The sequence below is a fragment of the Bombyx mori genome, chromosome 10, assembly GCF_030269925.1.
Source record: "Bombyx mori chromosome 10, ASM3026992v2".
In the NCBI taxonomy this organism is placed as follows: domain Eukaryota; kingdom Metazoa; phylum Arthropoda; class Insecta; order Lepidoptera; family Bombycidae; genus Bombyx; species Bombyx mori.
In genome coordinates, this window is record NC_085116.1 from 1,573,659 (window position 1) to 1,599,876 (window position 26,218).

A 26,218-nucleotide genomic window follows, 5' to 3' on the forward strand; every position below is an offset into this window, starting at 1 on the left:
TAAGCAGCAAAAAAAAAAATCACAAACGCTCTATATTATTCCATTCATATTTTGTCTATGGTTTTTATTCATAGCTCTTTGGTTTTAACGGGGTAATATTGAAAACACATAAAAATCTGCATTACGTTGAAATGTGTCTCGGAAATTTATAAATTTCCGTTTACTATTGCAAATATCCAAGCCATTACTCCAAGAATTACTACTTCGATAAAAACTATTGTTGACGGAGTATTGTGTGATTACAAATAAAGTTAATGAAACACGGCAAGAAGCGCCCACTCACTCGACTTCACTGTTAATACGTACCTAATGATAGACTATCACTACTTCAGCAGTAATAAGGCGCGTAACAAACGGGACAGCCTCAGGCTCGGATGTCAGTTGTTTTTTTACAACGCTCGCGTGCATCAAACGTGGGAACGAACGAACAATAAAGGATATTAAAATGCGTCTATTACCTACGTTGAGTCGCCATTTTGTTTTTTTTTTTGTTTAACTCTCGAAATTCGATCGGAATTTAAAATAAAGCGCGGCTGTGTATCGAATTGAGTCGTAATTCATTTAACAATCGGTAAAGTTTTAAGGTTTATATTTTTTTAATACAAAGAAATAACGTTACGTACATTATTATAAAGGAGAAATTGAATTTTGTGGAAAACGACATCAGAACCCGCTTAGGGCGTTTTACACAATTTTATAATATATCTATATTTTATATTTTTATATTTCATTTATTACAATTTTATAGTTAAATTACAGTGCTAAAATAAAATACAGGTTTTATAAATCGTTTCTTTAATAATTTTTTTCGAATTATATTTAAAGTTTAACTCTTGAAGAACCTTCTTCCATTTTGCAGACATAAATTTAAAATCAAAATGGAACATGACGAAAAACGGAACAATGGCGACGCAAATTGTATAAGATAGAGGATTGAAAAGAAAACCATCATGGCGGATGTATAATTACCTGTCCCGAACGCAAATTGGGTTTTTATGGAAACGCTAGTTCTATAAAACGTTTCGTCACGGCTGTATGATCGCGATTCATCACGCCGAATGTTTGGGCAATCTTACAGAACAACGTATCTGTGTGGTTTTTATTTTATGCCTACATACCGGCTTAAAGGCACTGCTCATAATAATGGCTGCTAGTTTCACAATAATAACGTTAATAACAAAATTTTAACGGACGCCACAAATGTACAATGCGCTTTAAAATAAATTTTCCTTTATGAATGCTTTAAAAGAGTGATTCCAATTCCGAATACTGTAGTAAAAAAACATATCAATAATTTCTGAAAAAATAATACTACCAATTTTAAAACTGATTTTAAAATAAAAGTAGTTTACAATCTTTCGATTTACATGTAAAATTATTTTGGATACACATCCGAAGTCGCGCAGGTCTAATAAATTAGGCAGGCGTGGTGCGCATTGCAAAACGATGACTACTAAAAACGTGTTGTCTCTCACAAACACACACACACACACACACACATGTGGCTTATGCGAGTTAAACGGGATGTGTTTTCACATGACGTGAAGAACCTTACGAAAACAGTTACTAACACATAGAATAACAATGTATCAAAAACTGGCATTCCCGTATAATCATACCACAGAAGCATTTCAATTGAGTAAGCTATTTAAACATGGCCTTGCTAAGTTCAGAGACCGTATGTAGGTTGTTGAGTATGGATAAACAAGGAATTACCAATAATTCATAAATGAGAAATTTCAATCCGAATTCATTTATTTGACCCTAGACCCTGATAATACTTTATCGAAGAAACAAACACGCTATGTATTATTAATAACTTTTTTATTCATATCTTTGTTGTTTCTCTTTCATTCCCGATAAACATATTTATAGCACCACCAAAGTAGTAACATAATTGGAGTAATGAAATTAAGTTGCTTGGGGCGAACACCTAGTCTGTTGTAAAAAAAAAATTGGCTCATGAGCAGACTGTGGAGGACTTACAAAAATAGTTTATTAAGCGCCAAATTTCAGTATTTAAGAAACAGATGTAATAAGACAGTGACGGAATAGTGGCTGAAATTTTGTCTTCGAAGTGTCTATTCTAGTTACCTCAAGAGGCTATTTCTAGATTCACCGAGCTAGTAAGTGAGTGCACGGGGCTCAAACCGGGAGTGTTGCTAACACTGGCCCTAGCAAGAGCAGTCGCAGAATCTACCACCGAATCGGAAACGCGACCCACCGAAAATATTTTTTACTGGTGGTAGAACCTCTTGTGAGTCCGCGTGCGGGTAGGTACCACCACCCTTCCTATTTTTGCCGTGAGGCAGTAATGCGTTTCGGTTTGAAGGGTGGGGCAGCCGCTGTAACTATAATTGAGACCTTAGAACTTATATCTCAAGGTGGATGACGCAGTTACGTTCTAGATGTCTATGGGTTCCAGTAACCACTTAACACCAAGTGGGTTGGACGTCCACCCATCTAAGCAATAAAAAAAAAGGTCCGGCGAGAAACTCAGTGGACTTTAATTATCCGCTCAAATATAAGCCTTAAATAAGAAGATTTACAGAAGTTTAAAATAATTGTTAAGTGTCCGCTGTCGACTGTAGAGAGTTAAATAGTATGTAACTATAACGTTTTCATTTCGGCTGTCAACTAGATTTGATGATGGCTCCGACAATTTAACGGTTCGAAGAATATTCTCACGGCACGTTCGAAAGACAATGAACTCTATCGCTTCGTCGTAAATGATAAATTTGTGTGTCTTAAAAAAGCGAAGGACACCGGAAACTAAGAATACAATTGCCACTCGACGGATTCGAAATTGTTAGCAGATGTTATAAAATTACTCGGATTATGTTTTGAAATACTATTAAATTAGTATTTTATGATATTTTTTTGGATATCTACGTATAGCAGTTTGCAGTTATGTTACTTGAACTATTTAGTCACGTCATTAGGATTATATGAAGAACACGCGTGCTGTAATCATATCTCTGGCCTATCCTATCACAAAATCTACAGATGTCAGCAGAAATAGGATGTTTCTAATATAAAAAAACATGTAATTTTCGCAGTATGGATTCCGAGTGTGGCAGCTTCGAGAAATTAAAGAAACTACTATTTTACAATACAACGGCAAACGATCTAATTGGCAAATTCCAAGTTTTTTTTATCTTATTAAACTCTTATAGGATTTCATATGACAAGAGTCAGTCTGGCTCTTGATTGGAAGGTGCGGAAATGGGACACCACACTCGACTTCTCAATTATATTATATAGCTATTAGTCTACTACTCGCCAACTACCGAACCATAATAGTAGTGTGCGCTACTTTTTCCTACCGAAGCGCTTCTTTTAATACTATCTTGACTATTGTTAGAAAGCATATCGTTTGTTCTGATTCCGAAGATTAAAATATACATTATTTCTCTACGATTGAGATTTCGTAGATCTTAATTTAGTTTCACTGCGATTACGTTGTCAAAGGACTCCAGTAATCCTTAAATAGCAATTAGGTGATCCATCGTCATTGTAGAACTTACTTCGAAGTTTATCTAAATTTTTTCGATATTTTTCAATAAGTAGTCCTTATGTTTAAAATACCTTTGCCTTAGGTTTTTATAAAAAAGTCACTCTAGTTAATTAATGTAGTTCAATGAACTCGTTTTACTTTCAAAGATCTTCCGCTATTGTTATCTTTATTTAACTACAAATGGATTATCATAAAGGGAAGTGAGTGTTTCTGACATGCAACCGTTGTTTTGAGGCTCGCCCATCAGATTACATGTACTGCTTAATTAATACGCGCTTTCGTGCTATAAGGAAAATAGATGTAATGAAAATAATCCCATTTAACTTTTTTGTGAACATTTATTTACCCTATCGTTCGATCGAAGTATTTTAATATTTAACCATTTAAATCACACAGTTGTTTCAGAATAAGAAAGTGTGATAAGAAAACATTTGATTGCTTATTCGTAAATTCGGATCATATTATTGTTTTGAACAAAGTCATCAGTAAATGCTAAATGTTTTAGATATAAATTAATTGTAATAAAAATTTTGCTTGTGATAAGTATGAAAACGATTTTTTTATATGTATTGGCATTTTAGATTCAGTTTTCCTTTTATCTTAAAAAATATCTGAAAGGGTTATTTTAGTGATATTTATTTAATGCCAAATCATTAGCCTCATACCTCAGTGAAAAAAATAGCATTAAATCCAGCTATTCATTAAGTAATTACACCAAGAAACACAATAAGCTATGCGTTATCTAACGAACATTAAAAAAAGGCCATTGTTATGTTTTTTACAAGATTACGAATCTGTTACAGCAAATAACGGGCTGCCATGATAAATTATTGGTGTGTGATTACAGAGGTTTTTGATTGATTCGCTTGCAACCCTTTTTGGATAATGGCCGCTTCAGATCTGTCAAAAAAGGTTTAATTTGATAACCTTTTTTAATTTTGTTTTTATTAGCTTTAATAACATTGCAGATGTAATGGGTAGACTTCGAGATAAGCGTAATTTATGTGTTTCAGAACTATTGAATACCGAACAAGCCGTCACTGATGTTTTAATTGCTTGAAAACCTACCAAAGTATTTCCTTGCATTGTATATTTTAAATCAATCGTGCTTTCTTGCTTTGAATATATAATAATTTGTATTGTAATAAAACAATTTGATGGGTAGGAGAGAAACATATTTCAGCCTTAATTTTTCCACTTTAAGAAAAAATATAAATAAACTAGATAATCTAGCTTTAACCTCGTGCCTATTATTTTTATTTTGTTATTTTTTCTTAATCTATATAGTTTTCGTGATTACGTGCCAATGAACAATAATCTTAAATGGTAAATTAGTTCTAATTAGAATTAGTCGTGCAAGTGCACCTATCAATTCGTGTTTAATTAAAATATGGAATTTAAAGTTTCCATAGTACGTCGAATTATTACTTTTATCTTAACGATCTTTAAGAGAAAATCGTGTGTAAGCAATAAAGTAATTGTATTGTTATCAGTCTTTAATACGTGTACATATTTTAAAATATAATCTTTAAAATAAATGTATATAATCAGAAGTCTTGAATTTTGTGAAAATGACGTCGAAATTCCTTTACACGGATACGTGTTAAAATGTAATATCATTATCAGATCAACACAGTCACATATTATTTTATTACCATATAAAAACATATTTACGGCCGATGATTTTATGATTTTTTTCATTTTTATTATGATGTAATAATGTTTTGATCACGTGATTTTCATTTTCAGATAAAAAAAAATTAATTATATTTAATACCTTTATCATCTCTTACACGGTATTATTTTAATACCTTCGGTAATTTATTCTACTACTACTATTTTTAGACCACTAATGTGTATTTATTATCTATGGCATTGACCAACATTACAGAAAAATGTTATTTATCGGATACGCGCACGTGTGTATGTAGTTAAATAAAAATCTATTTACAATATGTAGAGTTCAAAGCAGAGGGCCACCAAAGGGCTTTAGACGTAAACCAACAAACACAAGGGACTTTGATACAAAACAGACGCTATACCAAAGGGCCGTTGTTTAGTTCACGTATAAATAAAAAACGAGTACTTTTTTGCGTGTTACAGCTGCTTTAAATTTGGCATGAGTGGTTTTTTTGTTGTTGTTTGTGTCGATAGACGAGAAAGGATCTACAAATTTAATTCAGCCGTTGCTGAAACTGTCAAAAATATCTTGAATATTCCTTACGATGTGTGCGTTTACCAAAACACAAATTTTGTTTTTTTTTTCCACTCTTAGACTGCAAAGGTTGAGAGTTGATATAGATAGAAATATGTTTTTATTTTATTTTACGGATGGACTACTAGAAGTTTATTATGTTTTAAAATATGCGCTAAATACGTATCATCTGTTGTGTACGTATCATGATAATCAGTTTTGAGGGAAAAACAATAATTCTAAATGTTGACACAGAGTTCAAATTAGTTTTGTATGTATTTCTTTATGGTTATATGTATACACATTTAGAGCACAAACTCAAATTGTAGAAACGGTATTATGGCCATCAATGTCGGAATGACCGATTAAATCATTTTGTTTTTATTCAAATAAACCATATGTTTCACTATGGTATGTTAATTTAACAACCAAATCGTTACAAATTCACATTGTGACCCCAAAATTAATTTTATTCATATCCAACGGATTAGTTGCAAGTAATACTCGAAATCTATGAACGTATTATATTTTCAAAATGGCGACTAAAGCCATCTGTCGGCATCAGCTGATCGCGTTTCGACAAAGAATTTCAACATATTCAATGCTCAGGTATACGTTTTTCATAGCACCAGCTGCTAGTGTGCTCGTACAGGCTCGCAGCAACGTGCTTTCGAGAATCACCCGGAATTTAATTGGTGGCCTTCCGGCTGTGTTTTCATTCAAACATCTGCCAACAACAGCAGGTGCCATGTTGGAATTTTAAATTTCGAACATTATTCGGTTATATTGAGTAAATACTTCACAAAATTACAGGCCACTTATTGGAAATCAATTACTATTTGAATTACTTGATAATTTTAAATTGGTAAAATATAAATTACTGCTTATATTTCCTAGTTTCTTGTCAGTGATAAAAACAAAAGAATGCGATCCGGTCACGTATTAAATTAAATACTTTCAATATAATATATTATTTAATATAAATTTTACTTCGTACTTTCCAACACGAATAATTCAAAAGTGCTGATTTTGGTTTAAACTTATCTTTGAATGAGATAAAACGAGTATCTATCCTAATATATCCTTTGATATTCTTCAGCACCGGAAATGTCAAGTTTTTTGCGCGTCCGGTTCGGTCTCCGGTCGAGGTTTCGTATGTCTGTGCGATTGATAATCATCATAATACATACATTCAAACCAAATCTATAAATAAATTCTGTCGCAAACTCGATTGGTACTTCTTCAATATTTACTCTGCGATAGCACTCCAAAGTCGAATTGGAAGGACGTTGAAGAGCGGCTTTTTTTCTAGTCTAAAATTATTTAACATGTTTAGGTATATTTAAGATACTGAAGATTTAAATCCCGTATAATATTATCAATGCCATTTCTGGTCTGTTCATATGATATTAACAATGGCAGTTTTTAATTTGATCATAAAAAAACATAGGTCTGTCACTTGGATTGGTAAAGTAATCAACCTAGAACCCAAGGGTATTGAACGAACTCCAAAAAAAGATCTAAAAAAAAGAGATTTTACTATTTTTTCTGCTATTTTGAGAGTTATATGGTTTTCGTTAAAAAAAAATCGCCTTCATCATCATTAGCCGAAAGACTCCCCCAACACCTATAGTAATAAAAACCTCAAACAACAAAAATATATTTCCAACGACACTTCATCACAACCATCGCGATTTACACAATCAGTAATACGATCTAAAATATTCGCCGAGTATTCAGTATCTGGGTTATCACGTGTTGCGACGCTGTGGTCAGCATTTTCGAATTCCTCCTAGAGCTGTGAGTTATTACAGCCTGGCCACGGGACATTCGCCGATGCGAATATTCGCGCGGTGCGAACGGCGAAGCGTCTAGCGACTAAAACAAGCGCATAGAAATGTACCTAACAAGCCACGCGCACCGGCGACCGGCGAAGCGACCGGCGAAATGTACCGAGCGAATCGCGCGATGCGGCGGGCGAGCAAAACAAATGCATGAATACGGACGGCGCGAGCCACGGAGTCGAGCGGTAGTCGCGGCGAATAGTACAGTGATTAAATGAGTTTAGTTGTTTTCGCCGCGAAAAATTAACGCCGAAATTTTTATATTTTTTATTTATTTTTTATTTTATATTTTTAAAGTCGTCGTGGCCTAACGGACGTCCGGTGCAATCGTGTTGAGCGATGCACCGGTGTTCGAATATCAGGCGGGTACCAATTTTTGTAATGAAATACGTACTCAACAACACTCAACGTTCACGATTGATTTCCACGGTGAAGGAATAACATCGTGTGATAAAAATGAAATCTTCAAAATAATAATTTGCGTAATTACTGGTGGTAGGACCTCTTGTGAGTCTACACGGGTGGGTACTACCACCCTGCCTATTTCTGCCGTGAAGTAGTAATGCGTTTCGGTTTGAAGGGTGAGGCAGCCATTATAACTATACTTGAGACCTTAGAACTTATATCTCAAGGTGGGTGGCGCATTTACGTTGTGGATGTCTATGGGCTCCAGTAACCACTTAACACAAGGTGGGCTGTGAGCTCGTCCACCCATCTAAGCAATAAAAAAATAAAATAGCTGAAATACTAGCTAGACCAGCTATTTGGAAGTCTAGCCACCCAAAGTATTTCTCGTACTTCTTGTGGAATTCTCCATCTATAGGTATACTCCGATTCTTATTCAAATCATGTACTTCACAATCTTTTCCAAATAATAGGTCCTGAACCAAAAAACTATTAATTTGTAAGCAATATCGAGATAATTTCGATATAGACATTTCGCTGTCGGACTTCCTTACTAGTCGCGGCGGCGAACGTGAGTACCCGTGGCCTGCAAACGGTGCTGCGCGAATGGTCGCCTCGCCCACCGCTTCGCTGTTCGCACCGCCGATCCCCGTGGCCAGGCCGTTACGTTCTCGCGAAAACAGAGTACCTCCAAGCAAAGTTTTCTTTTTAAGCACCATTCAATTTAGATACATTTAGATAATATATCAATTCCTATTATTAGTGCCATGTAATGCAGTTGTGGGAAACGATCAAGGTCAAGTTTATGAAAATAAAATAAAAATTAACTTTACTTAGTTCACACATAGTAATCTAGTTTTGAAATTTAATTTATGATCTTCAAAAGATTGATAAATTCTTCCAGTCTGTGTTAAACATGACGCAAACTCCAGGAGCAAGCGCAAAACTTAACACAAATTTAAAAAACAATGTAATTAAAAAAACGTAACCCTTGTAGAGGGCTGATGTGTAAATTTTAACGTCAACGTGTACATAAATTTTTAAAAATCTGTCAAAGAACCTTGGTGCAATAAAGCTAGCATTTATTACTAGATGGCGCTGCATGAAAGTGCGGCGCTTGCACCCGGCCTTTTCAGTTTACTGTTGTAATTTTGTTTATTTATTAAATTATTGTTATGTTTGCAAGACAATAATTAATACATAAATAAAAAAAAGATATGCCCGCTGTGTTCGTTTCGGATCGATGGTTTCGGCGGCTCTACGGAGAGCTGTGGCGCTACTTGGAACCGTCGGAAGAGCTTATTTTGACAATCAATAAGAATGTGTTGTGCGCAATAACAATTAATTTAGTGACATCCAAATTAAAATAAATGCTTTAAATCTTTTTTTCCAGAAAATTATTAGTACTATTTTGTTTATGTACGGTCGAAAATGTAATGAAAATTTTCATTTAATAGTTGGTTGATTAATCAAAATTTTAAATGCAACCTTGACCACACCTTTAACGACTATCACGAGGATTCGCAGGCACCTCATGTTTATTTTTGGTAATTAGATATTCTTAAAGGCAAAACATAAAGCTATCAATAAATTTAATAATAGATGGGACAATTAAGTCCCACAAGTCCCATAAGTTTTCAATGATCGTTGACCACATCACATCTATCGGTTTCGAAAAGCTAAATATTAAAAAACGTATTTATTTCCTCGTCGGTATGATTTCGACCAATTTAAAATTGCAAAACCATCGTAATACAATTATTAAATGCGTAACAAAAAATTAATAACAAAGATTTTCCAACATGTCCTCGATATTTTAAATTTCGATTCAAGTCCGCCATTACGACAAGCATCATTCCGTTCATACGAAATGTACATAATTTAAACTTTACAATTCGATTTTTTTCTTCGAGTCATGTGTGCACACGGTTCGTTTCCCATCAGGCTGCACATGGCACTAAGGAATTTGACACGCAGATGTGCGCCGGCACAATAAAATACAAACTAAACATGGCCACCGTGTAATTCTGTAATCATTATTTAATTTTGCTTTCGTAAAAGTCATAGACGTTAACTGTCATTATATTATATTTATAAAGTACGTTTATTTTTTTAAAATTGACTAACCAGCATTCAACAAATGAATTTCTATGTCAACAATGTGGAATTGGAATAAAATTTATTATTGATAAATTTGCACCGAATAATTTTTATTTTTAATTTATAATATCATAATAATATGTACATTAAGAAAATACAAAAAAATAATAATATTTTAATCGTAATTAATGACATTTCCATTGAAGTGGTGTAATTAAAATACATTTTATTAGTCTCGTCCGATTACCGGTAAGCGCACATGATGTCAGTCCCATAGAATGAAAAGGAAATTTAAATCAAAACAAATTTTACACGGCATACAATAATTGGTTAGTGTAATTTCAATACATTGTTATTGTTATAAATAACAGAGTAAATTTCCCAGTTCATTTTGCACAATTGAGCTTTACATCTGAGCCCATAAAATTTTACATTGGCAAGCCACGTTGACAATGAAACTGGTAATGAGTTGCACAAAGTACATAATAAAATAAAATCTCCCGCATGACTTAAAAGACGATGTCAAATTTATAGGCTTGACCCCATCTCTTTAAAATATTTCATGAATCGTCATAAAAACTTTAAATCGTAAAAGAAAGTCATCAATAACATTGTCCGTTTTAATGGCGGAGTTTTTGACAGATCGAAATTTAAAATCACTTTTTTTTGTTTTATATTTTTTTTCTGTGCTCTGACACGCGTTCTGTTGCGTATTGCATTTATACCATGGCATTTCTTATGCATGGACTTATCAGAGTCGTTTTTATTTATTTATTCAAAAGCGGTATATTACTAAACATTTAAAAGGAAAGTGGAAAGTCAAATACACGAATTAGGGATCTAAAAATCAGAAAAACTCCAGACATTGATATTACTGATGTGGCAATTAATGAATTATAAGTAAATTAAGCAAAACTGTCGCTTACTGGTTTTAATAATTGTTAAATAATCTTTTTTAAGTAAGTACTTTATAGTCAACACGTCAAATTTTATTTTTACTAATGAATTAATGTATTGGGTCATTACGTCAGTACGTTTAATGACAACTATATACGCTTATCCATAGTTATTAGAATACCAATAATTACATAAATTTGGGCCTGCTTACTCTTTTATAAATTATTATAATCTGTTTTTAAGTTCATAAATATATTTTATTATTATTATTATTACTGAAATAGGACAGATCAATTACCGTTTGAAAGAGATTCTAGCACTTCCATATAAACGTTTAGAGCTCCGTTTTGTGCAATTCCCTTTAAAGGAATGCGGATTGCTTTTCATTACTCGAACGACGACCGTCCAATCTAACCGTTTCAAATAGCACGAAGCTTGCAAAACGTGTGTAATGTCAAACATGCCTATTTACCTAGTTATGCAAGGCATTATGATATTGCGATTCCGTCGTCTTAACCATACCTACATTTTACCGCAGAAAATTTTAATGTTTATGAATGAGTTTAATTATTTTTTAATTTGTGTGTTGTGTTCATCTGTAATGCATATTATATGCATCTATAGTTAATGTTGAAGAGAAAAAAGCTTGATTCGATTACGTAGGTTCTTTGATAGTTTTATTTCTTCTGCTTTTTCTTAGTGGGGCAATAAATGGAGTGTTTTCATGTAAGTCTTTTCGAAATTAGAACAAATTTAAAGCGTGCCACCTAACATTATCAAAGTGTATAATTTATGAATAGATTAGATCTACTAGAACTATGAATAGATATTATCTATGCAAATGATTAACTTATTATGTACGAAGTTTCTTTTTATTTTTCATGTTCAGAATTTGTGAAGAAGCATTGCAAAGATAATCTACCAACCTCTTCTGTATTTTTTCTCACTTAAATACAATTTCTTTTTTCGATTTTCGACAATTATTTATTTACTAAATTTAAATGGTTTAATTTTTTTTTATTGCCCTTGTAGGCAGACGAGCATACGGCCCACCTGATGGTGAGTGGTTACCGTCACTCATGGACTTCAGCAATGCCAGGGGCAGAGCTAAGCCGCTGCCTACCTACCTATTTACATGTAACAGAAAATTTTATATATCTCTACACCTACATAAATCGTCAAACTTCGTTTTATATTACACATTCAAATCTTTGATTTATTACCTACCTCTGTATACATATATTTATTTCACTATTACTAAATTTTATTACTACATTTTATTTAAATGCCAAAAATTTCACCGAAACTCTTAAAAGCAAAAACATCTTTGATTGTGTAAAAAAAAAATTTGTTAAAATACTAGCTTTAAAAAATCCCTGTGCGCTAAATGAAAAGTCGATTCTAGAAGATTCTGACTTACCAACCTCTGAATTTAAGACCTAAAAATCCGCAGAACATCGTACTCTGTAGATATTTAGAAAGGCTACAACACCCGAAAAGGTGAAAGTCACATGTCTTCTCGTGGCAAAAACTCGCATCTCGCGGCCTTGGCAAGGTGATCGCAAACGGGACATAACGGTCCACCGCGCCACTCCACCATGCGCTTATTGAATTTCATACTTTAACGTTCACATTGCATTACATCGACCGTTTTCCACTAAATAGAGATAGTTTGTGCCGAACTGAAACGTCTATAGTGGCATACAAATTCTAAAGGAACGCGCGACCTAACCATTTCCTTTGTCGACTAATAAGGAACGGGCGTAATGCAATTCTGAACTGGACACACGTAGGTGACCATTTTACGAACAACGTCAACTTATAACTGTTTCTTATTTGTAAACAAAACGCGAAATAAAGTATTCGTTTAAAACAAAGGATTGAATTGCATAATGCAATCGTGCCATCAAAACAATGGTGTGGCAACACGCGTTTGTGTCAAAACAGACAATGCTATCCGAAAATCAAGGACGTATCAGAAGTATCGCGAAACCCTGACAATTCTGTGACGTTATTAATAAAATTACACAACATTATGTGCGAATCGCATGGCCATCCATCGACTGTTGGTTTATTGTCGAGCCTGCGGTTAGCGACATTACTGCGAATGCTGACCTGAGTGTTTATAATTAAGCACTTCACATGCAAAACGCATCTAAATTGCAATGCAGACCGACCTAGCAAATTATCTTAATATTATCGAATAAATACACTCACGATTTGACTGATCTCCGTGATGGGTATTGGGGAGATTGTTTTCTCCGAGCCCTGGGGGAGCGAGGAGGCGCTTGGCGTGGGAGACACTCCAGGGGAGCCTGGCTGACCATTGCCGACGCTCTCCTTCGAAGTTCGATTCGGGGACAGCCTCGCCGGGAAGCTGAGGGTCTTCGTCCACTGCGACAGGCTACGCACCATGTTTTCTGTTCATATGCACAACACTCGTTCACTGAACTCGACGACGCGAAAGGAGCGACACGTCCGCTCTCGACGGCAGACGACGGACGAATGAACTTCCAAGTTCCAAGTTAGTTTCAAGTTCCGATGAGCGAGCTAGTCGCTACTGGTAGGTGGCAACTGGTATACAGCCTGTGCAAGTTCAGACTTGAGTCTCGATTGGTCCTTACGAGGGTGTACGATGTGTGTGTGTGTGCCTGAAGCTATCGGGCCAGATTTTCTTTTGTTGTTATCGGAAGCTTCGGGCGAGCTTTTGCCATGTGAAGCGCTTACTATTTAGCAATATATTTGATTATTATCTAAATGAATTTGTTGTTTTTATTTTACTAGAGAATATTTTTATAATCATTTGGAAACTATGTAATAGACTGATTTTAAAAAGACGACATATACTTCGAGCCATTATGAATTCTGCTAGAATCAGTTTAATTCTAAAACATTCAATCGATGTTATTTTCTTCTTTTATGTCATGTTATATTTATTACCAAAGATCGTGTCTAGTATTTTTTTTTTTAATATTATTGATCTGAAGTATATTCTAAAATAGCAAATTTCAAATTTCATTTTTCACTACATTGAAATGCAAATGAAATGTTTTTTTTCCTTTTGATCACATTTTTGAAGCATTAATTTAATTAACAAAGCATTTTTAAAATAATTGAAGTTATCGAAAATAAATTTTCTCAGAAACACAAAGTTTGAGGCAAGCGTACAAAATTCCAGATTACGAGACTTTGAATCCTTAAGTAGGCGGCTGCAAAGTTAATTAATTTCATTTATTAATTATAAAAATGTACTACTAATAAGCTGCCAATTGTGAGCACTCGTAAACACAGTTCTTTTTATCTTTCTAATTGATCGCGCTTGCTGTTAAATGACCACTGGAGCCCATGGACATCAATAACCTTTAGACGAGCTCGTAAAACGTCCCTGTATTCAGTATGCTCATGTTGACTTTGCAACTTTTTGTAGACACACCCGGCGCCGTGAGCTAATCGAAAAATCATCCAAATTTTAAAGGTACAATGATCGACGATCTCATATAAGGTATTGCGTAAAGCAGACCTTTTAAGACGCAACGTCCTTCACTATTCCCTATCCCTCCATACAATTATCCACACCCTAGAAAGTCAGGGAGTAACTGCAGACACAAAGGGTCACACCCCATTGTGATACAAAAATTCATTGCGAACTCAAGACGAGCAAAAAAGTTTAGATTGGTATGTATATCGTGTTGTCATTATGAGAAAATGTTTTTTTTTTGAGATTGAAGGATAACTGACCCGACGGCCTTTGCAGCTTCGCCAGGACAGGTGGGCGAGCACGGGCGCACCCAAGAGATGTGGGATTGCCAACAGCTGCCCGAGCGCCTCCGAAAGAGCCCTGTCAACTCTAAAGCAGCTGTTTCGCGAATTTATTTACTGCCTGATTGTGATCAAGATCTGCTAAGAATAATTGCGATGCAAACTCTTTAACAACTTACCACAGTCCATATGCTTGAATCCAGCATTAAAGCTACAACAAAAGTTTTAGTAAATTACTGTGTATTTTGAATGTAGTTAAGTAATTGTTCTACAGTTAAAGGTCTGGCAAGTTGAAATGGCAATGGACATATATGTCACAGAACCAATAGTCGATGGAGCAGATGCGTTCTGGACTGGAGACCACGTAGCGGTAAGCGCAGCGTTGGGCGTCCCCTGCCCAGTGAATCGGTGACTTGCGGCGATATGCTGGGAAAGATTGGGTGCTGAAGGCGGAGGATCGGTCATTGTGGCGGACTATGAGAGAGGTCTACATCCAGTAGTAGATAGATACAGGCTGATGATGATTAAGGTCTAGACCAAACTCTCCCCTATACGATCCCATCATTGACGATGTCATTATTAACCACTTTTGATAAAGTTTTTTATGGTATGTGTACCCGCTCAGTCGAATAGGTTTATCCTGGAAGCTAAATTAGAAACTATAAGTTCGTATATCAATGAATATACTAAACAATGCATGCCCAAGATTGCGTGTGGCTAACTTCCTTCGGGCCACGTGCGCCCGCGCAGCTGACACCCGCACCAATAGCACACTTTCCAACAGGGACCCTTATTTTTTGTGTTTCTAAGTGGATACAAAGCGCATAGCGCTCAATAGTGATTTTGTAATATGAGCGTATTTAAGTTTAAGCACGTTCCAAAATAGATTTATGTAATTTGAACGTGCATTGAAATCTTGAGCTCCTAGTGAAGAGTTAGATGGATTTTTGTGGTCGCAGGCGGGGATATTGCCCAGGCGCCGCCGGAAATCACATCTTTCAAATTAAATACGACAAAACAGTTCGCTGGCTCGTGGTTTTACATACCAAATAGAAATCGAAATGCTACTTTATGGACCAGAGAATGAGACAAGCAACTATTCATGTCGGAAATATACAATACGAATAATTCTTTTGAACAACAAACATGCGAATGGAAAATCGAAGCGCTTCAATTAGTTGTTTTTTTATTATTATTTTTTTACTGCTTAGATGGTTGGACGAGCTCACAGCCCACCTGGTGCTAAGTGGTTACTGGCCCATAGACATCTACATCTACATCAATATCTACATCTAGTTACAACGGCTGCCCTACCCTTCAAACCGAAACGCATACTGCTTCATGGCAGAAATAGGCAGAGTGGTGGTACCTACCCGTGCGGACTCACAAGAGATCCTACCTACCACCACCAATGCTCTTTCTAAAGAAATCAAATGTACAGCTAACAAGCTCTTCAAAGGTATGTTTACTGCCTCTCGTGTATTGAACTTTCCCCTGCCAAGAAGCTGTTCAAACTTTGAAAAAAGTAGGGTGGAGCTTAGAGACAGTCTGCTGTGCTGTATGAGGTCGAGCGTTGTCGTGCAGGAGCAAGGAGACCGAGTCCTTAACCAAGGCTGCCTAGAGATTCACGAGCTTCTTCATCATTGTGTCCAGTTCCTCCAATACACAACTATAGTAACGCTGGTGCCATTTGACAAGAAGCTGTGATGAATTATACCGGTACTAAACCACCAAACAGTGACCACGACTTTTTGGGGTATGTTTTTGTTTGGGACATTGCTGAGGTGCTGAACCAGGATCTAACCAACATGGTCACCGCTTTCTTTTCTTCTATATCGTTCCCTCACTACTGAGGATCGCGAGCACATGCGACGTATTTCCAAGGTGCTCGATCATGGGTGGCATGGACTGCCACCAAGTGCTTCTCTTGCTAGATCACCGCTTACGATTATCAAAAAGATTCAAATTTTCATTGCAAGTGACGATGTGGTTCAAAATACCTCGCTTCTATGTTTGTTAAGCAAAGCAAGGCACACCTTAACGCGTTGGTCGCGCTGGCGATCGCTCAGTACGTGCGACACCTGCTTATCAAGTTTTGTTTGCTAGTCAATTTCACACAAATGGTCCAATGTGCAATATGGTTTTAATGCTAATCCAACGTTGGAGGCTGCTGCTAACTCAGCGGTGGATTGAGTATCATTATTGAGTATCATTTCTACTATCACCATTGCCACCTGCCCTGGTAAAACTGGAAAGGCCTCCGGGCCACCAGTAATCTCTCAAACATAAAAAAAACTATCACCATTCTGATGACTTTAGTTTTTGAGCGACCACGGGGTTAATTTTGTAAATAAAATTTTCGATATAACCAATAAGGAGTCGTGCGTTCTTTTGTAGTGTTCACACGCCATTAATATCGTAAGCCGTTTGTTCCATATTTCATAATAATTCTATAATTACTCGTATTTTTACCGACGCCTTTTTTTCTCTACCTAAGCTGATGGTCTCGAGAGACCGTATCAGCGTCACCGGACTAGTAAGTGAGCTCACGGGGCTCAAGCCTGACGATGTTGCTAACACGAACTCTAGCAAGAGCAGTGCTTCACAGAAACTACCACCGGATCGGAAAAGCGACCCACTGAGAAGATCCGACGAGAAACTCAGTGGGCGCTGTGGCTGTGGGTTAATTTACTCGTCGAGCCCTTCGTCGCAAGCGACGGGTTCGATACCGTCGCCAAATTGATAACATATTATAATGGCTTTGAAAACAAAAAAAATAATCAATAGGTAAACATATTATTATTGTGATTGAATTTGAAAATATAATTCCAAATTTAAAAATAAAAACATTAATTTTAATTAAAAATTTATTACCAGCCACACGTAAATTATGTTTCATTCATTCAATGGCCGGCTACTTTATAGGTAAATATACATATTATTATACTGGCATATTATTATACAGGTATATCATACATCAGTACAAATTTTTAGTAACAACGACCATATCCTCAAATCTGGAATACATGTTTAAGATATCCACTATCATCACTATACTAAATTATCACAGTATCGCTCATTAACATCCGCAGTACCATTGTTAACTTTTTCCCAAGCATTTGAATGCATAATTGTTTTTGACTACCCTCTCTAAACTTCAGTAGTCGATAGTTCTCAAGAGATAAATCAACCCTCTTAATGTAAACAAAAAATAATTACCACCCTTTGTATACAAAGAACACGGTCTGAACAACCCGAACTATAAAAACGACGTAGGTAAAGTACTAGGAATATTATAACATAGTCTTTCTTGTTTACGGAATAGACGTTAATATCGTTCATCAGTAAATTGTGCCATTCAAATTTTATTCTGAGAACCAAAACGACGAATGTCTCATTTATCAGTTTATAGAAATGTAGTTTAACGCTGTGTTGAAATATCTGCAATTTTTTGTTTCTTGAAAGTCTATTATTGCAAGCTGCTTTTCGGTGTTTGCAACAGAAAGTCTTGTACTCCATTTCAAAATGTAAAGGAAAATAGCTTTTGACTCTTCTTCGTAGGCGTGACTTTCGCAAATTAAGGATCGCAACTCAAACAATTACAGAGTAGACTACTACTACATTACTAGATTACAACATTTACTTTCAAAACCAGATTGGAGACGTGTTTATACACGTAGCAGATTGTAGTGCTTTATAATTCTATACCATAAATAAAAATAAAAATTTGGTGGTTACTTTTTGTTTATATGTACGTGGGACAATGACGTAATGTGGGTAGTCTGAAATACGCCGTTGTACAGTTCTTAAGTAGGTATTTTATCAGAAGTGTCTTTAATTTGTACAGGTAGGGTGTCTCAAGACTTGCCTTACTAGAGCCCATGGAGACCAACCACATGGAAATAGTTCCCCAACCTCAAACTCTTACAAATAATCTACGCTTTCACAAAAGCTATGTTCCATACACAAATGCACCCCAAAAACAAATGCGCTTCCACCCTTCGCCCTTCATTACGGATCGTACCCCTACCCCCTTAACGGACGAAAGGGACCCTAACAAGCACCGTGAAGGATCCTTCAAGCTTGAACATTTGCAGTTTGAGTGGTCAAAAGAAATGGTGATTAAAACATGTCTCAATAAAATGCGGGTTTGAAATTCAGAGGCTTACATTATTTAGAGGACCGCTTACAAAGGTAACAAAGGGCAGTAATTTTTCAACCCGCAATAGATTGCGTCCGTATCTCATGAAGCCATTGACTCCGCGCCCTCAGGCACCGGTCACCGTCCTCGTTGAGCTCGTCGATTACGACAAAGAGTTCGACAAGTGAACTATCCCATAGACACAGCCCACTAAGTTTCTCGCCGGATCTTCTAAGTGGGTCGCGGTTCCGAACCAATGGTAAATTCTGCGAAGCCTGCTCTTGCTAGGGCTAGTGTTAACAAATTCTCGCAGGTTGAGCCCGTGAGCTTACCCGTCCGGGCGTAGCTGGCATAGCCTCTTAGGCTACCAGCGAATCAGTAGGGCATAAAAGGACACTGTATTTAGATTTATATTGTAGATGTCCATAGACTCCGATGACCACTTAACACCAAGTGTGCCGTGAGCTCGTCTACCCGTCTAACTTATAAAAAAAATATCAAAACTACAATCTTGTTTATTTTTTTTTATTAATTAAGTAATTTTCGGGAACAGTCATTTTAAAATATTTCTTTATAGAATTTGAAGACCCCGTGAGAAACGAACCACTTTACTAATACGAAAGATCCCTGATTGGATCCCGGGCAATGTTTTCAGTTATTCAGACGTCAATTTTCATCAAGGCCTAATGTATAGCCGATAACAATTAAATTAACAAAATTCATGGCACGAATTACAAAGCAAATAGATCAGGAATGATTAAACATGAACCCTTCGTATTTAACGAGGTCAATGACAGATAGCACAGATAAACCAACACGCAAATTCTACCAACATACCAAAAATTACACCTGTTTGGATTCGTGTAAAAAGCAGAAGACGCCGCCGCGCCGCAGTAAACTGGTTACATTAATTATGAATTGTTGATACAAAACAAGATATTTTGCTTTTTATTTATTTCGTACCGACTTGCAAGGCGAAGTGCTCCTTGAATTTTAAATATATATAGATAATAAACACTCAGACAAGAGCAAACAAACCTGTTCATCACACGAATGTTTGCCCGATGTGGGAATCGAACCCACGACCCTCAGCGTAACAGTCAAAGGCGCTAACCACTGCACCGCCGAGTCAATCTCATATTTCTTTGTCAATTTTATTAATAAAAGGCATGTCTTCATAAATATAGCATTTCAAAAACCTTCTTTACCTTCAAGCCGAACAACAAATTTATTTAGGGTTTTATACTAACGAATATTAATTCAATACGAAACAAACGTCGAACGTTAAAACCAAACAAAGGAGAGATGTAAAATGTCAAAGTAATTTATCCGTGTTTATGTGGTGAGCACGTGCAATGACCACACGTTGAGTGACTTTTAGGAGATATCGTAAAAAACTAAGGTAAGCTGGAATGTTGATTTTAAGCTAACCTGGTAACAAGTTTCAAACAGTACCGACACCGCGCTGCTCAAGCTGCCATTGCATCCATTACCGAATCCAGGGAATAATGCGCCACTTCAACATATTCATTTGAAAACCGGTTACAACTTTCGTGTTTCATTAAATCGCCAGTCAAAATCAGGGACACTTTGAACCCGTAAATCGGATGTTTCACTAGCGCGGAAACACAAGACTTTGTTATCGAAAGACTGGCAACCCGATTAAATCCCTTAAATTATGCCTTTTTCCCTAGCAATTCGCTGGTAGCAAACGGGTAAGTGCTACTAGAATTCGACCTGAGAGAATTTGCTAACACTAGCTAGCCCTACCAAGAGCAGTGCTTCGCAGAATCTACCACGGGATCTGAATAGCGATCACTGAAAAGATCCGGCGAGAAACTCACTGGGTTGTGTCTCTGAGAACGCTGTCACGTGTGTGTCCCACTATACCCACCAGATCAGCGGTTCTCTTTTCTTTATGAATGAGTAATAACTGGCAGTCCGGAAGTCTTTTCAGTTTCACTAGGTCAGGTGGGTGAGAAAAGGCTCAGTCAGGAGATCAGCGGTTCTAATCCAAGTGGATCGCATGTGCTCATTTTTGACACTCGATTGCTCAATCTTAACGCGCAAACCATTCAAGTATTGTCTTTTTAGATCTTAACAAAAAACAAGGGGGGAGGGGGAAGAGATCGACCGAAGAAGACATGGGTGGAATTGTGAATGACGATATGAGAGAGAGAGGAGTGAGTGTTGAGATAGCTGATAGAAGAGAATGGAAGATAAAAATTAACTGTGCCGACCCCACCTAGTGAGGTAAGGTGGAGAAAAAAAAGAACCAAAAACAAAAATGCTAGCAAATAAAACTAGGGCCACCCTACTCGAGCCCTGTGTTATTAAAACTCTGGTTAATACAAGTACGAAATTAGTTGGCCGTCACTCTACAGACTATTTCTGTGGCTCGTAAATTATAATCTAAACGCGTAAAATACTTCACGGTTTCGCTGCAACGTAATTACGTGACGTTACACGAGGTTTAGTTTCGGGCATTATACACGCGCGGTTTTAGGATTTTTCTAGTTTGTGTCAATATTTTAGACTGTTTTTTTTTTCTTCTTTTTTTTCCTACCTTGCCGAGAGCCTTGAGAGGCTATTTCAGCGTAATCTTAACTAGTAGGTGAGCTCACGGGGCTCAAACCTGACGACTTTGCTAACACGAACCCTAGGAAGAGCCGTGCTTCGCAGAATCTACCACCGGATCGGAAACGCGACCCACTAAGAAGATCCGGCAAGAAACTCAGTAGGCTATAGACTGTGCTGTTACACTCTCGTCACTGTTTTATTTTGGTAATAATACTCGGGAAAACAGTTGTTTTTAATTTAAAAAATACAATTTTTACGGCGTAATCGTATAAAGAAATGTTGTCTTCGCAATCTTTTTTTTTTAAGTTCTTTCTGTTACCACTCCTATTCCAGATATATCAATCCATTACTATCCTTATTTCATAACCGAATTTCCGGTGTAAGTGCGCATGGGTGATTACCGTTATATTGTTATTATATGGTTTTGTTTCTATCTTTGCATGCCGGTAAATTCCAGGTGGGTCAAGAGTGTGTTTGTCCATGGATGTTGCGTTACGTAATAAAAACGGTGCGCAGTAAGTCGTCAATGTGCGTTTAGATTTGGAGCGAGACTTTACTGCTAATGCTAAACCAGGACGAATCATGATTTGACCATGAACGCAGGTCATATTATGTGAAATTTAGTTTACTTGGAAAAACCTGCCAAAAATACTGGGACCTCTCGCAAATCATCCGTCTGTGATACCTCTAAGCCACGTGTACGTCACATTTCTGCTACCCAATATATCACTTCACAGTCGTGAAGATACATTCTTATCCCATGCTGTCCTTAACACAAACTCATTAAACGTCATTAACAAATGACAACGTCAATTGTAAGTTTCCGGTAGGCTTGCTTTTGTTCGGTGTACTATGATGTAAGGTAATTAATTTATTTTAATTTTTAAATGTTAGGGGCAAACAGATTGGATCTGTTTAACCCACATGGAGAGGGCGAGAGAGAGTCGTGATAATATTGATTAGTACAAATTAACAATCGATTTAAGTTTTGTTTAATATTTCATGATGAGCAATAATGCGTTTCGGTTTGAATGGTGGGGCAGCCGTTGTAACTATACCGTAAAACTCATATCTCAAGGTGGGTGCGCATTTACGTTGTAGATGTCTATGGGCCCCAGTAACCACTTAACACCAGGTGGGCTGTGAGCTCGTCCACCCATCTAAGCAATAAAAAAAATAAAAATAAAATTTGTGAGGCTGATACTTACCTACTCCCAACCGACATCCGTTCATCCTAGTGGCATGCTTAAACTTTTTCTCACGACTCCCGAACGGATTATTCATGTTGATTGATCGTGAATAACAAAACCAGCAAATTAAATTTCATAAATTTGGCTTTCTGGTTTTTGCTTTTAATCACAAAGGCTAAGGAGAGTGTAAAACAGACTTTTTATATTTATATCGAATCGATCCAATTTCGAGATCTTCTTTTATAGCTGCAGACTGAGGAGCCGACGCACTGTTATTATACGTTGGCAAGGACTCCACAATTTCCACGAGTTGTTTTTTTTTTGTTGTTGTATGAGACCAACTTGACATATGGGGTCGAAAGTTCATTTGAATTGTACAACACTCTTGACCAATTCTTCAAAGAGGAACGAATAAACGATTCGTGATTGAAATAGACAGAAAAAAAAGTCAAGCTTTAAAATTATATTCTAATTAATGTTAATTTAATTCTATTACTTGTAAACTTTTTTACTTCATACGTATCTTTCAAGCTATTTATTTATTGTTAACATAGAAGTAGAAACACAATCATAATTTGCATCTGTGCTTGAACTAGGTGATAAAACCTAAAATTCTTTAATTAACTCGAAGTCAAAGCGACGATCGAATAATACGAATTTTAAGTTAAATATGAATATCTGATTTGGAAGCTTTATGCATTTGTAATTATTGATTTATTGTGTGTAAAACTCACTAGGTCTTGGAGAAGCTACGATATTGTCAAATACAAAATATAAGAATAATGATTAAAAAACGATTTTCAGCAATGCGGAATCGATTTAAGGACAGGACGGAGAGAACAAAAGACCGTACATTTTTTTTTCTTCATAACACTTACATAGAGAGGTCCTCATTCAAAATCTAAAACATTTTCGGCCACATACGCCCTCCCATCTGAAAACTCAACACGGTCAAGTTGTCAAACAACTACTTTTCCCACCTATGTTGATAGCCTTGAGAGGCTACATCAGCTTTACCCTAGCGTGTAGGTGAGCTCTCGTGGCTCAAAATCAGTGGGCTGTGTCTGGGCTAATTTACTCGTCAAGCCCTTCGTCGGAAGCTACGGTTTCGGCGAAGACAGTGACCTGTGCTTGAGGTACCTAAAAGCACCGTTAATGTATCGGGAGGATCCGTAATGACGTGTTTTGGGCGACGTCGACTGTTTACCATTCGGTCCACAGGATCGGGTATGTAATTTCCGGGGGCCACGACAAGAAGGATTTCGTGTCGTGCCGAATTCTCAAAGTGGCGCATTGATGCCGACTGCATAAACTTACTGACTGAGTCAAGCTCCTGGTTATCATGGAGATCCACATTCCTTAAGAACCACGGTGCTCCGTGCTCTGACGGCTATCCTGCAAAAACGGAATTGAATGACTTGAAACCATGTGCTGAACAATCTGTCGCTATAAAGGCCTTTTGATTTTTTTCTTTCGCACATCTCGAACGTGACACATATGGCGTTAGAGTCACGCCTTTTATTACCGTTTGTTGACCCAGATGTTAATATTTGAATCGCCATTCATTAAAGCATGTGAAATTTCGAAACAAAACTATCCCCGCCTCTATTGCTACGAAGTTAAATGTGTTTATTCTTTGAACTTTTAAATTAGACGTACGATCGTATCGTGTGTTATGTTGGATAACCTCGTTCTGTTAAAGCTAATTTTAATCGGAATAGTAACTCTTAATTGATGTTATACTACAAATTTTAATTAACTGTATTTCTCGTTCAAAGTAAAAATTTCATTGATATTAAAATTTGTTGTCAATTCTCAACAAATCAATGTAATTTAATTAAAAATATATTGACAGACGAATTCACTAACATATTGGCTATTATTAGAAACACACACAAAGCAAAAACAGGTATTAATAATAAAAATAATCATAACAATTTTTAGTACCATCATTTACTTCATTAAGTAATCTGGAACCAGATATCTAGAGCAAACATTTTAGAGTTATTTCACAAATTTCTCATTTAATAATATTTTTTATGATTACCGTTTTGAGGTTAGAAGATGCGGTTTTATTGAAAATTGGACCCGTGTGCTTAGTGAGAGTTTTTTAACATTCTCTATAGCGTAAAAGTTTGCCAACGTTTGCCGCTAGGGGCGCTGTTCCAACTGCAAATTTGAGTTAACTTTTACGCTATCGAGAACGTTAAAAAACTCGCACTAAGCACACTTCTGTCCTAGAATGGACATCAGTAATCGCTGAATCTAAAGGACAATGCCCATTTTGTATGGGCCCCTAAAAAAAGTTGTCCTGTCATGATGGTTTTAACTTAATTTGATAGACAAAGAAATATCGTTTCATATTCAGAAAACGATTTTTATATTCTCACCCAGGCTTAAGAGAAATCTGTTTTTTTCTGCAGCTATAATTAAGTTGTTAATTTTTTTCTTCGAAATCAATAATCGCTCTCATAATTATTTACAGTATTAAATAAGTTAATTGTGGTTAATGTTGCTAGAAATAAGCCCTTACGTACATTTTATTATTATTATATCCTCATATTAATAATAAAATGAAATGAAAATCCGGAAGCCGGCAACGATATTGTTGTTGTTGTTTTTAAATTCACCAATAAGCAGGCAAACAGGCGTAGCCTATACAGCCTAGTCTGTCGAAGTTATATATTTTTTATGTCAATAAAAAGCCGGTGTATCTATTTTTATTGCTTTTTGGGAGTTTTGACGTCAACTCGACGAATACCACATTGACTGAGCATGAGTTTACGCAGACCTTTTATACACAGTATTACAAATACAAATAATACAAATTACACAATAAACTTTTAAAAAAACATTAAAATAAAACTTCAAGTGACGCTTCACTCGGGTTGCTGCCAAAACTCTCTGATCATATTATATATAATAAGAATAGAGTAATGGTAGGCCATTGAGATTTTTACTAATGGAATCATTAATATCTAAAAATATTAAATAAAATAACTCATGGTTTTAAGTAATAATTATCATTACAATATATAAATATTGAATTGAACAAAAATAAACTAAAAAGTCTGTGAATTATAACCATTAGCTTTTTATTTGTTGTTCAAGTAACAGACAACTCTTTCGTTTGGCAGCATATAGGTTTACTATGAGGCTGTATGGACTAACAAGCCACTTTGCCTATTGACGAATTTAAAAACTATGGCACTAAGTTTTGGGATGTTATCAAATAAGTAATTTATTTTTTTGTAAAACAATACCTGGGCGAAAGAAATGTTGATACATAAACTAAACAACGTAAAAAAATAAGGCATAGTTTTTCAAGTACAAATAGTTTAGACATAAAGTTGGCCCACTTTTGGGCATTGTCCTTTCTATGTTATATAAAAACCTCATGACAACCAAACTTGACACCAATTACATACATACATCACGAATACTTGTAATTACTGGTGGTAGGGTGTCTTGTGAGCGCGGTCGGGTAGGTACTTTTTTTTTTTAGGATTGAATGATTACTGGTGGCCCAGAGGCCTTTCCAGTTTCACCATGACAGGTGGGCGAGCAAAGACTCAGCCAGGAGGGGGATAG

The 26,218-nt window shown here is 36.2% G+C and overlaps 1 protein-coding gene across 3 annotated transcripts in view; it reads right to left on the reverse strand.

Annotated features, from left to right (window-relative positions):
* LOC101737830 (TNF receptor-associated factor 4) overlaps nucleotides 1–26,218 on the reverse strand; it is a 154,931-nt gene that overhangs the window by 44,471 nt on the left and 84,242 nt on the right. The window contains exon 1 of one of the 3 annotated variants that reach the window (XM_004930285.5): nucleotides 13,175–13,483. The exons of the other annotated variants lie outside the window; for them this stretch is intronic. Within the exon in view, the coding sequence (XP_004930342.1) occupies nucleotides 13,175–13,372 (198 nt within the window). The 5' untranslated portion in view covers nucleotides 13,373–13,483. Of the gene's footprint in view, nucleotides 1–13,174; nucleotides 13,484–26,218 lie in introns of those variants that run through there. 3 annotated transcript variants of the gene reach the window in all.